General features: G+C 38.9%; 1 protein-coding gene across 1 annotated transcript in view; it reads right to left on the minus strand.

Moving 5' to 3' along the window:
- LOC124550809 (cilia- and flagella-associated protein 58-like) overlaps positions 1-13,898 on the minus strand; it is a 281,635-nt gene that overhangs the window by 45,403 nt on the left and 222,334 nt on the right. The window contains exons 16-17 of the mRNA XM_047125536.1: positions 12,416-12,646; positions 3,592-3,776 (exon numbers count right to left, since the gene is read on the minus strand). Coding sequence (XP_046981492.1) covers positions 3,592-3,776; positions 12,416-12,646 — 416 coding nt within the window. The remainder of the gene's footprint in view (positions 1-3,591; positions 3,777-12,415; positions 12,647-13,898) is intronic.

The raw sequence follows: 13,898 nt of genomic DNA on the forward strand, positions 1-13,898 counted from the left end.
CTTTTTGCCTGTTTCACTTACTGCATTTTTATATTTTCTCCTTTCGTCAATTAAATTCAATATTTCTTCTGTTACCCAAGGATTTCTACTAGCCCTCGTCTTTTTACCTACTTGATCCTCTGCTGCCTTCACTACTTCATCCCTCAAAGCTACCCATTCTTCTTCTACTGTATTTATTTCCCCCATTCCTGTCAATTGCTCCCTTATGCTCTCCCTGAATCTCTGTACAACCTCCGGTTCTTTTAGTTTATCCAGGTCCCATCTCCTTAAATTCCCACCTTTTTGCAGTTTCTTCAGTTTTAATCTACAGGTCATAACCAATAGATTGTGGTCAGAGTCCACATCTGCCCCTGGAAATGTCTTACAATTTAAAACCTGGTTCCTAAATCTCTGTCTTACCATTATATAATCTATCTGATACCTTTTAGTATCTCCAGGGTTCTTCCATGTATACAACCTTCTTTCATGATTCTTAAACCAAGTGTTAGTTATGATTATGTTGTGCTCTGTGCAAAATTCTACCAGGCGGCTTCCTCTTTCATTTCTGTCCCCCAATCCATATTCACCTACTATGTTTCCTTCCCTCCCTTTTCCTACACTCGAATTCCAGTCACCCATGACTATTAAATTTTCGTCTCCCTTCACAATCTGAATAATTTCTTTTATTTCATCATACATTTCTTCAATTTCTTCGTCATCTGCAGAGCTAGTTGGCATATAAACTTGTACTACGGTAGTAGGTGTGGGCTTCGTATCTATCTTGGCCACAATAATGCGTTCACTATGCTGTTTGTAGTAGCTTACCCGCATTCCTATTTTCCTATTCATTATTAAACCTACTCCTGCATTACCCCTATTTGATTTTGTGTTTATAACCCTGTAGTCACCTGACCAGAAGTCTTGTTCCTCCTGCCACCGAACTTCACTAATTCCCACTATATCTAACTTCAACCTATCCATTTCCCTTTTTAAATTTTCTAACCTACCTGCCCGATTAAGGGATCTGACATTCCACGCTCCGATCCGTAGAACGCCAGTTTTCTTTCTCCTGATAACGACATCCTCTTGAGTAGTCCCCACCCGGAGATCCGAATGGGGGACTATTTTACCTCCGGAATATTTTACCCAAGAGGATGCCATCATCATTTAATCATACAGTAAAGCTGCATGCCCTCGGGAAAAATTACGGCTGTAGTTTCCCCTTGCTTTCAGCCGTTCGCAGTACCAGCACAGCAAGGCCGTTTTGGTTATTGTTACAAGGCCAGATCAGTCAATCATCCAGACTGTTGCCCTTGCAACTACTGAAAAGGCTGCTGCCCCTCTTCAGGAACCACACGTTTGTCTGGCCTCTCAACAGATACCCCTCCGTTGTGGTTGCACCTACGGTACGGCTATCTGAATCGCTGAGGCACGCAAGCCTCCCCACCAACGGCAAGGTCCATGGTTCATTGGGGGGAGTGTAATTATCAGTCTTCAAAAGGGAGGTAAGAAGGAAATGACAAGTATTTTGGACAGGTCAGGAAAACTGCTGGTGAATCCTGTGGATGCCTTGGGCAGATGGAGGGAATATTTTGAAGAGTTGCTCAATGTAGATGAAAATGCGATCAGTAATGTTTCAGATTTCGAGGTAGAATGGGATAGGAATGATGATGGAAATAGGATCACATTTGAGGAAGTGGAAAAAATTGTCAATAGATTGCAGTGCAATAAAGCGGCTGGGGTGGATGAAATTAAGTCGGAACTCATCAAATACAGTGGAATGTCAGGTCTTAAATGGCTACACAGGATAATTGAAATGGCCTGGGAGTCAGGACAGGTTCCATCAGACTGGACAAAAGCAGTAATCACACCAATCTTTAAACATGGTAACAGAAAAGATTGTAACAACTACAGAGGTATCTCTTTAATCAGCATTGTGGGTAAAATCTTCTCAGGTATTGTTGAAAGGAATGTGCGAGTATTAGTTGAGGACCAATTGGATGAAAATCAGTGTGGGTTTAGGCCTCTTAGAGGTTGTCAGGACCAGATCTTTAGCTTACGGCAAATAATGGAGAAGTGTTATGAGTGGAACAGGGAATTGTATCTATGCTTTATAGATCTAGAAAAGGCATATGACCGGGTTCCTAGGAGGAAGTTATTGTCTGTTCTACAAGACTATGGAATAGGAGGCAAACTTTTGCAAGCAATTAAAGGTCTTTAGATGGATAGTCAGGCAGCAGTTAGAGTTGACGGTAAATTGAGTTCATGGTTCAGAGTAGTTTCAGGGGTAAGACAAGGCTGCAACCTGTCTCCACTGTTATTCATATTATTTATGGATCAAATGTTGAAAACAATAGACTGGCTGGGTGAGATTAAGATATGTGAACACAAAGTAAGCAGTCTTGCATATGCGGATGACTTAGTTGTAATGGCAGATTCGATTGAAAGTTTGCAAAGTAATATTTCAGAGCTAGATCAGAAATGTAAGGACTATGGTATGAAGATTAGCATCTCCAAAACGAAAGTAATGTCAGTGGGAAAGAAATATAAACGGATTGAGTTCCAAATAGGAGGAACAAAGTTAGAATAGGTGGACGGTTTCAAGTACTTAGGATGCATATTCTCACAGGATGGCAACATAGTGAAAGAACTGGAAGCGAGGTGTAGCAAAGCTAATGCAGTGAGCGCTCAGCTACGATCTACTCTCTTCTGCAAGAAGGAAGTCAGTACCAAGACTAAGTTATCTGTGCACTGTTCAATCTTTCGACCAACTTTGTTGTACGGGAGTGAAAGCTGGGTGGATTCAGGTTACCTTATCAACAAGGTTGAGGTTACGGATATGAAAGTAGCTAGGATGATTGCAGGTACTAGTAGATGGGAACAATGGCAGGAGGGTGTCCACAATGAGGAAATCAAAGAAAAACTGGGAATGAACTCTATAGATGTAGCAGTCAGGGCGAACAGGCTTAGATGGTGGGGTCATGTTACACGCATGGGAGATGCAACGTTACCCAAGAGACTCATGGATTCAGCAGTAGAGGGTAGGAGGAGTCGGGGCAGACCGAGGAGAAGGTACCTGGATTCAGTTAAGAATGATTTTGAAGTAATCGGTTTAACATCAGAAGAGGCACCAATGTTAGCACTGAATAGGGGATCATGGAGGAACTGTATAAGGGGGGCTATGCTCCAGACTGAACGCTGAAAGGCATAATCAGTCTTAAATGATGATGATGATGATGATGATGTTGCTACTCCACCTTATCTCATGGTAGATGTACAAAATGTGCTGATAAATTAAAGTACTCAATTGGTAGCACGTGAATTCCACTCATAACATGATGTTCTGAGAAACCTAGTATATCAAGCTCACTTTCACACTGTCTTTTAAATTTATTAGCAACTGGTCTATTTTATTCTTGAGATGACATATTTTAGGTGGAATAAAGACAAAATTTGATTTTTGCCCACCCCTGCATCTGCATGCTGTTTGCTAGGAGTGGTTTTTTCCAGTACGCTGGTTGATAGTTTTGCTTGAGGTGTGGAAGACTCGTATTGAACACACAAGAGAGATGTTTCGCACAACTTGTATTCTTTTTCTCTTGTGTTACTCACCATAAAAAACGCTGGGTTTGCTTTCTGTTGCATTTAGGATGGGCAGCAGTTTCTGCTGCATGTGTTGATGTTTCAACTGTTGGTCCTGTTACTGATGATTCTGCTGCTTTTGATGATGATGCTTCTTCACTGCTGGTGAGACTGGTTCTACACTGGTACACAGAATTTTGCTGTTTGTTCTCTCTCTGTTCACAATGATTTCATTTATCATTTTACACACAAAGTTTTTTCCTTCATAATTTAGATGCATTCTGTGTTTGGTCTGCTGTCATCTGTCCAATTTGCCTATATCGAGGAGGCTACCAAAGGGCACATTTGTTTTATTTTAATGTTAGTTTTTCGAATTTCTTTGTTGACAAACAAGTGACACATTAGATCGTATCTGTGTGTTAAGGTTGCAACTGTTGTATTTCATTGTTTATTGCATTCCAGGAACTTTTTTAGTTCCATTAGGCAGTTATTTGCTTGGTTTTTTGCAATATCATTTGCATCTGCTATATACATGACATAGTCATTTTCTCCTGATATTTTAAGTCGACACCGTTAATGTTTTTCGTACTTCCTCCTGGGTTCACAATACCTGTTGCGTCGTATTTTCTGTTTTCTTTGAAAAGTCTCATCACATTTTTGCTGTGATTGTCTGTTAAAAATAATACACTACGTTCATATTTTCGTTGATATTGTCTTTCTCATTCATCCCATTACTACATGCAGAAGATGACATGCTCAGTTTCTCACTGTCACTGTTTGCTTTAATGCTGACCTTAAGAGCTTGTACCACAATTCTGTTGATAAGGTTTGCTCAAAAGTTCATGTTCCCTTACCAACATTAGGCCTAAATCCGCCTCTTCACTCATGGAAAGAACATGAAATTTGTTTTTAACCACCAACTTTTTGGTTTTTCACTCCTTGGCAATTTTTTCATGTTTACATCTCTGTTTTTATATGGTATTTTCTTCCACTTGTTAAAGTTATTTTGTGGAAGGGAAATGAACTTTCATTTGACTAATGGCTCACTTATTTCTTTTTGAAGTTTAGACATGTCACTATTCAATACATTTTTACCGACATTATTTTTGTTTTTTGCAAGACTAGTACACACATCTTCTCCACCATTTTTTGTGTTTGTAGGAACGTACATAAAATCCTAATTTCTTATACTTAATAAAGTAGACTACTGTTTACTTTATTACAAGATAAGAAAGCAAATAGTCTAGATGTACTTTCACAACTTGTATGTGCCTATACTTTGTACATGAATGTGAATACATATAATTCTATACTGTCTTGTACTTTGAGAAATCCTACATCATGAATCTGATAAAATGGGCATTAAATAAATAAATAAAACTAATTAGATTCACTACTTCATACTAAATACTTCTGAAACTTTACTGATTTCAGTGATGACTATTAGCAGTTTAAATTTTGGAAAAGTTAAAAACCTTTTACGAACAATAGTCTTAAATGGAATTTATTAGTTGACCACAATATTATTGCACACAGGAATGAGGATACTTTGGTCAGCTTATCGTGAGTTTTTATCATGATATTTCATGAGGACATGCTGAAGCATTTGATGGTACATGCACAACTGTTACGAAATCTTTCACTGTGCAATGTGTTTTCCCTAGTCGCAGTTGCGCTTGTGTACTGGAAAGTCCCACATGTTTCCAATTATAACAACGCAAGGCCAAGTGCAATAATATCGCGGTTGGGTAAGTACATCCATGAGTCCAATGGCCTAGTAAATTATAGAAGGAGTGGCTGATGATGGATGTTATTACTCAAATTACTAATGGGAATGCAGCCAGGGAACCAAAAGAAGATGATTGTCAAGTATGTATCCTGGATGAATTTCCTTCAGTTATTCCTACATCCAATATTCAGAGTAACTATATTGGCCTGCAAGTGTATTAATTCCAACACCCCAATGAGGCTTCTGCAAGGTGTTCAGTTATCAACTCTGCGTAATATTCTTTATGTTTCTGACCTTAGCTAAATTACCCTGAGAGGTTATGTGATAGCACAGCACTGAGTGTAGCAGTCCAACCTGTGAGTAAATACAATAAGAGCAATTTGTAAGTGCAATAAGAGCAACTTGGCTAGATCCACACACCTAGTTAATTTTCCATGTTGATGTCTAGGCATTTCAAACATAGAGTTTCATTTAAAGTGTGCTCATTATCTCTATTTCTGATAGCTGTAATTAATTTTAATTTGTTTGGAATGATCTTTATAAGGTGGGTGGTTAAGCTGTTTTGCTATGAAGAAGCTGTAAGACACTTACATCACTCTTCTGACTGTGCCTGGTATGGAAGTGTTTTGCTCTGTCAGTTTACTTTTGACTAAACGAGGTGGTGCACTGGTTAGCACACTGGACTTGTATTTGTGAGGATCCCTGTCCTACCACACATATATGTGTCTTCAGTCACACAAGGCAAATGCTGAGACATTTTCTTTGAAAGGGCACAATCAGTTTCCTATCCCAATCTCAGTTTGTGTTCTCTCTCTGGAATGTTATGTCATCAACCAACTTCATACACTACTGGCCATTAAAATTGCTACACCACGAAGATGATGTGTTTCAGACATGAAATTTAACTGATGGGAAGAAGAAGCTGTGATATGCAAATGATTAGCTTTTCAGAGCATTCACACTAGGTTGGCACTGGTGGCGACACCTACAATGTGCTGACTAGTGAAAGTTTCCAACCGATTTCTCATACACAAACAGCAGTTGACCAGCATTGCCTGGTGAAATGTTGTTGTGATGCCTCGTGTAAGGAGGAGAAATGAGTACCATCACGTTTACAACTTTGATAACAGTTGGATTGTAGCCTATTGCAATTGCGGTTTATCATATCGCGACATTGCTGCTCGCGTTAGTTGAGATCCAATAACTGTTAGCAAAATATGGAATCGGTGGGTTCAGGAGGGTAATACGGAACGCCGTGCTGGATCCCAACGGCCTGGCCTCGTATCACTAGCAGTTGAGATGACAGGCATCTTATCTGCATGGCTGTAATGGATCGTGCAGCCATGTCTCGATGCCTGAGTCAACAGAAGGGGAAGTTTGCAAGACAACAACCATCTGCATGAACAGTTCAATGACGTTTGCAGCAGCATGGACTATCAGCTTGGAGACCATGGTTGTGGTTGCCCTTGACGCTGCATCATAGACAGGAGCGCCTGCGATGGTGTACTCAATGACGAACCTGGGTGCACGAATGGCAAAACGTCATTTTTTCGGATGAATCCAGGTTCTGTTTACAGCATCATGATGGTCACATCCGTGTTTGGTAACATCGTGATGAACGCACATTGGAAGCGTGCATTTGTCATCGCCATACTGGCGTATCACCCGGCATGATGGTAAGGGGTGCCACTGGTCACACGTCTCTTGTTCGCATTGACGGCACTTTGAACAGTGGACGTTACATTTCAGATGTGTTATGACCTGTGGCTCTACCCTTCATTCGATCCCTGTGAAACCCTACATTTCAGCAGGATAATGCACGACCGCATGGTGCAGGTCCTGAATGGGCCTTTCTGGATACAGAAAATGTTCGACTGCTGCCCTGGCCAGCACATTCTCCAGATCTCTCGCCAATTGAAAACGTCTGGTCAATGGTGGCCGAGCAACTGGCTCATCACAATACGCCAGTCACTACTCTTGATGAACTGTGGTATCGTGTTCAAGCTGCATGGGCAGCGGTACCTGTACATGCCGTCCAAGCTCTGTTTGACTCAATGCCCAGGCGTATCAAGGCCGTTATTATGGCCAGAGGTGGTTGTTCTGGGTACTGATTTCTCAGGATCTATGCACCCAAATTGCATGAAAATGTAATCACATATCAGTTCTAGTATAATATATTTGTCCAATGAATACCCGTTTATCATCTGCATTTCTTCTTGGTGTAGCAATTTTAATGGCTAGTAGTGTAGTTTCTTGAGAGCTACCCAAAATCCCTGATTAATAATTTATGTTGGGCAGTTAACAAAAATTGGAAAGGATAGATTGTTACTGTACAAATGGTCCTCACTGACCAACACCTCTGACCAGTTGTCCACACTCTAGCTTCCGATGTCAAAGACACAAATCTCTTCCTTCACCAACTCTCCACTTTCCCCACTCCTTTACGTCATGGACCCCAACCTGTCACTGCAGATGCCTCTTCCCCATACACCAACAACTTTCATGCTCACGTTCTTGCTGCTATCATACACCACCTGTCCCAATGTCCTTCAGACTCCAGACCCACTACTCATTCCTCATACACCTTACTAACTTAATCCGTACACAGAACTACTTCTCCTTTGAAGGAAAAGAAAACAAACAAATCTACCACACAACTGTGGACACCCACATAGCACCCTCCCATGCCTATCTGTTTATGGGCCATCTAGAGGAAACCTTCCTAACCTTCCCAAACGCTAAACCCCTGGTCTGCTTCAGATTCACTGATGATACCTTCATGATCTATACTCAACGCCAAGACACCCTGTCCTCATTCCTTCACAACCTAAATGCCTTCTCTTCCATCTGCTTCATCTGATCCTCCCACTCTGAGCATGCCACCTTCCTGAATGTTGACCCCTACTTTCTGATGGTTCTGGCCACACCTCTGTCCATATTAAACCCACCAACCTCCATTTCGACCTCTGCCATCCCTTCCACATCAAAAAATCCCTCCCATACAGCCTGGATAGCTGGGACAGCGTATCTGCAGTGACAACCACTCCTTTGCCTCATTTGTTGAAGGTCTCACAAAGGCCTTCACAGACAAGCACTATACCTCAGACGCAGTTCACAAACAGATTTCTTGTGCCATTTCCCCACACACCCTCTCAATCCTCCCGCCATCCCAAAGAAGAAGCTACAAAGGATTACCCCTTCATTCTAATACCACCTCACATTGCAACAACTGAACCACATTCTTCATCATGGCCTAAAACCACATCCATGCTGGCCGACACATTGGCTAACCTGGCACGTTTCTTCTTTCTCATATTAACATTAGTAAATAATTCTTGTTCCTTGTGACATATCACAACAATGGAACTGTGGAACCTGAAGTTAATTTATAATGAATAAGCTGCAGTCAATTACTTTTATAGGCACTTTGATGTTGCTTTGCCCTTAGAAAAGTAAAAATCTCTCTCAACTCTAATTCATGGTTAACTGCAGGAATTAAGAAATCTGCAGGTACTCCCAGAAATCTGGGTTAGCATTCAAAGAGTAATGCAGCATTAAAGCCATATCTATCTAAGAGGCTTCAGAAAAGTCTACAGAAAAGTTATTCATACAGAAAAAAAAACTGAACAATGATTTAATTATCAGAAAAGGCAGCAATAAAACTAAATCAGTTTGGAAGGTCATAAACCATAACATAGGTAAATCCAAAGTGACAAACAATAATCTTATGACAAAAAAGGAAGGAAAAGTTGAAGACCATCTATATGTTGCCTTACATGTTCAATGACTATGACATTAAAACTGCTCAAAATCTTATCAACAACTTGGTGAACTAAAAAGTTAGTAAGTGAAACGTTCTCAAAAATGAAGAGAGAAATGTTTTTGTACCCAGTTACACATTCATAAGTAACAAATGCAAATAATAAGCTGAAAAATAAAATGTCCTGTGGATGTGATGGTATTCCTGATAAGGTCACAAAACATAGTGCAAACAAAATAATAACCAAATTCATTGATATTATTAATATAGCATTTAAAATGTGATTTCCCTTCTGCACTTAAAAAATCAATAATAAAGCCACTTTATACAAAAGACTATCCATATACCATACAAAATTATAGATCATTGTCACAACTATCAGGTTTTTCTAAAGTTACTGAAAGGGTTATGTATGAGAGACTGTTGAGTTTTCTAAACAAATACAAAATTCTAACCAATGAAGAGAATAGGTTCAGGAAAAACAGGTCTACTGAAACAGCTGTATATCATTTCTTGAATCAGGTTTTAATTGCAATGGATAATGAGGACTTAAATTGTGGAATATTTTTAGATCCATCCAAGGCATCTGATCTCATCAACCATGATATTTTGCTAGAGAAACTGTATAGCTATGTAGTCCATGAAAAAGCATACAGCTAGTTTCAATCGTATCTGTGCAACAGATATCAAAGTGTTGAAATAATACATAATGGCACAAAATATTATTCTATATATCAGAAAGTCAACTGTCGTGTATCCCAGGGTTCTATTCTAGGCCCTCTGCTCTTCTTTGTTTTTATTAATGATTTTCCTAATCATCTAACAAGAGCAGAATCAGTACTTTTTGCAGACGATATGAGCCTTTTGGTCAAGGGAGTTAGTGAATCTGGCCTACAAGATAAAATAACTGCTACAACAAATGAGGCAGCTGAATGGTTCAATGACAATTACTTAATTATAAATGACAAAAGAACGCTTGGATGAATTTTAGGCACATAACAAACGAAGTAAAAAATAACATAACAGTAGAGATTGGGAAATGTCTAATAAATCAAACTTCTTTTACAAAAATTTTAGGTGTATGGTTGGACAATAACTTAAGATGGGAAAAATATGTTGTACTACTGAATAAAAACTTAGTAAATAGTGTTATATATTAAGAAAACTGCAATTTTGGAACAGTACTATGTGCCTATTACTCTCACATACATAGTCATCTAAGATATGGTATTATATTTTGGCGGAATACAGGTTTCACAAAAAGTTGTTCTATGCTCCAAAAGAGAGCTATTCCTATCCTGAAGGGTGTTGCCTGCAGAGACCCATGTAGAGGACTCTTTAAGGAATTAAAAATGTTGACCCGCTCTAATTTATTCATCTATGAATCAGTATGTTTCCTCAAGTCAAATTAAGAATTCTCTTATCTAAACAGGTCATAAACTATCAAACCAGAAACAGGTATGATTTCTCTAGAAACATACATTCAAAAGCCCTGTACCAAAATAATATTCAATGCCTTACCAAAAGAAATAAAAAAAACAAAAAAAACTTACATATATTTAAAAAGGAATTAAATAGGATACTATTAGATCAAACTTTCTATGATTTTGATGAATTTCTTTGCTATCTAAACAAATAGCGCTCTTTGTATAAAACTTTGTTTTTTCCATATTGCATGTAAAAAGAAGACAAATTATGTAAAGTGTAATTAAGAAAATGTTGAAGTGTAATTAAGAAAATGTTATTTCCCTTAATTGTTAAAAATATAAATTGTCTCTCTCTCTCTCTCTCTCTCTCTCTCTCTCTCTCTCTCTCTCTCTCTCTCTCTCTTTCCATATCACAATTCCTATATCAGGTATATGATAAAATGGATGATAATAAATTGAATTGAATTGAATTTAAAGATGCCTGGCATACCATCTTCACATGTTTAAATTTATCTACTTGCAGTGAACAGTGTTTCTTTACTAATGCTACTGCAGAATTTTGAAATGGACTGTTGAACATTATAAATGTTTCAAACTGGGCCGAGAAGATGCTGAAGATTAGTACTGGGTGAAGATTAGTAACTGGGCACCCTAGCACATCAAATACCGATGACAATGTGGAAGAAATAAAAAAATTGTTCTGGAAAATCACCAAATCACCATCAGAGAGGTTGCTGATGATGTCAGCGTATCCTCTGGATCATGCTAAGAAATTTTTTTGGATGCTTTGGACATCCAGTGAGTAAGAGCATAGTTTGTCCCGAAACTGTTGAATTTCCACCAAAAACGATGTAACTTAGACATTGCTCAGGAAATGCTGAATAAAATTAACAGTGATCTAGAACTTCTAAAGAAGGTTAAAACAGGTGATGAAACAGGGGAACTAAGTCAAAACCAAGACCCAGTCATCCCAATTTGAACTGCCCGAAGAACAGAGCCAAAAAAATTTGAAAAGTTTGATCACATGTGAAGGTTCTTCTCACTGTTATCTTCAATTACAATGGGATAAAGCATCACCAGTTCCTGTCTTATTCTTGTACAGTCAACATTGAATACTAACTGGAAGCTATGCATGGTTTGCACACAGCAATCTGAAGAAAATGACCAGAATTGTGGCACAGTCACTTGCGGAAATTGAATCACAATAATGCTCCCTCTCACGCCTCAATGCTTGTTCGTGTTTTTTGACAAAAAACAAAACCATTCCACAGCTAGTCATGGCTCCCTGCAATGTATTTCTATTCCTGAGGATGTCATTTTGCTGCCAGTGACAAATCAAAAAGAGAACCGCTGAAGGAGCTGAACACCCTAATAGAAAGTGGGTTTCCTAAGAGCTTCCAAGACTGGAAAAAGCACTGGCATAAATGTATTATATATGAGGAGGATCACTTCAAAGTGGACAAAGTGGATGTCAATGAAAAAATAAAGATTCCTTAAGAAAAACTAAAATTCCTGCTACTTTTTGACAACACCGTGTATTCCGTTCTGGGACGTACTGGGGCAACAGGAAGGGCATCTGGTCATCCCTTAAATTAATCATACCAAATCATAACCGTGTCAACCTTGTGCCAATAAGGGACAAAGGCACAAATAAAAGGAAAAAAAGAGACTCTTACAATTGAAATATTATCATCTCATCACTACTTCATCAGGCACGGAAAGTGAGCTACTGGTCCACCAGGTTAAGTCCTATCACACATTGCAGCACGAGTTCCCAAGATACACTTCATGATAAATGTGTGGGTACTCATTCGGGAACTATCAACTGTGGCCCAAACAGCAATTTACAGGTTGACGGTATAGAAAATTGACACTGACATGTCTGCATGCTGTCCTCGTGCTGCATGTTTTTTTTTGCTGGGTTTAGGCATCTCTCACCTTAACAGTTTGAGTCTTCTTCTCCAGAGTGTGCTTCACTTCAGTTAGTTTGTCTGCCAGTTCTTGTGCCGGCTTGCACTGCTTCTCTGTCTTTTCGACAAGTTCCTTATAGCGTCGCTCCATTTCCTTCATCTGCGTCTCACGGTCTGTTGCCATCTTAGACATGTTCAGCACCCTCCTCTGTAGGTGTCGCACTTTCTGCACAAGGTCATACTTCTCTGGGTCTGCTCCCTGTGACAATTCACATGATTTCATCAGTGGCTGAAATTACTGAGTTTGAGGTAATTTCTAGAGGGACTGTTATTTAGCTGTTAACAGTCTTACATCTTGTCTGTCTGAGGAATTCTCATGTAATAATAAATAATATATCACATATTTAATTACTTATTGCGACTTAAGAGAACTGAAGTACATACTATTTTAACACGAAAAATCAATTTACGAGCAAGATAATTTATAGGATGACTCAAAAACATTGGGCAATACTTAAAAATTAGATTGTTCACATAAATACAAGCAAAACCAAGTATATCAATGTAGGTCTAGACAAGCTCAACCTTAAACTACTGTGTACTATATATGGACCTCCACTTCTTGATCCACAACTGAAAAGTTATCATGGTAAAGAGGCTAAGTAACGAAATGTACTTTCTGGCTCATTCAAAATAAACTTTATTCAGATCTCAGGGACATAAATATGGACTAACTCCACATTAACACTTGCTCACTGATTTTTAGGAAAGCAAGTTATTACTTGGTATGATCCAAAACACCATAACAAACAAATGCTGACTTTTAAAAATAAATTTGCAGTACTTATATCAACTTTATTTGTGTTAATAATCATATCAGTTGCTTGCTAAATGTCCATAAAATAACTGTCTCTCATCTGGACAACCTTAAATGGTTGATCATAGAATGAAGGCTTTGATGACCGGATGACATAGCTGCTGGTAAATCCTTTGGGATGTGAGGTTGTGATCCCAGAAACTCTTCTGTTCCTGATGTTTCATACAGGACTGTGCTGGACATCCTTAGAGGTGCTCCTCCTCTGAGTCTTGCCAACTGATCAGTTGGACGTCTGAGAGCAACGCAACTGTAGGGAAGGGGGTGTGGTCAAAGTAATACGTGATGACCAGAGATAATCTTTATCAGTGATTAAACTTAACTATTGATTGTTGTCTTGTCAAAGATAAAACTGTCTAGCGATTCTGCAGAGCTACTGTCCATATGTCGCTAAGTTTCGTTGCCTCCTCTTTCCTATTAAAACTATCCCAATGCTTATAAATTTCAATGGCTTCTCTACATAGTTGTGGACAATAATTTGACATTGTAGATAAAATTTCTGTTTCAGAAAATTTCACTTCATGGTTTCCTGCTTTAAGTGCATGCTCTGCTACAGCTGATTTCTCTATTTTTCCTTGTCAGTAAAGACTTTTGTGCTCTTTTAGCTGTGTATTTATGCTGCTCTTGGTAGTTCCAA

Source organism: Schistocerca americana, chromosome 9, assembly GCF_021461395.2.
Source record: "Schistocerca americana isolate TAMUIC-IGC-003095 chromosome 9, iqSchAmer2.1, whole genome shotgun sequence".
Taxonomy (NCBI): Eukaryota; Metazoa; Arthropoda; class Insecta; order Orthoptera; family Acrididae; genus Schistocerca; species Schistocerca americana.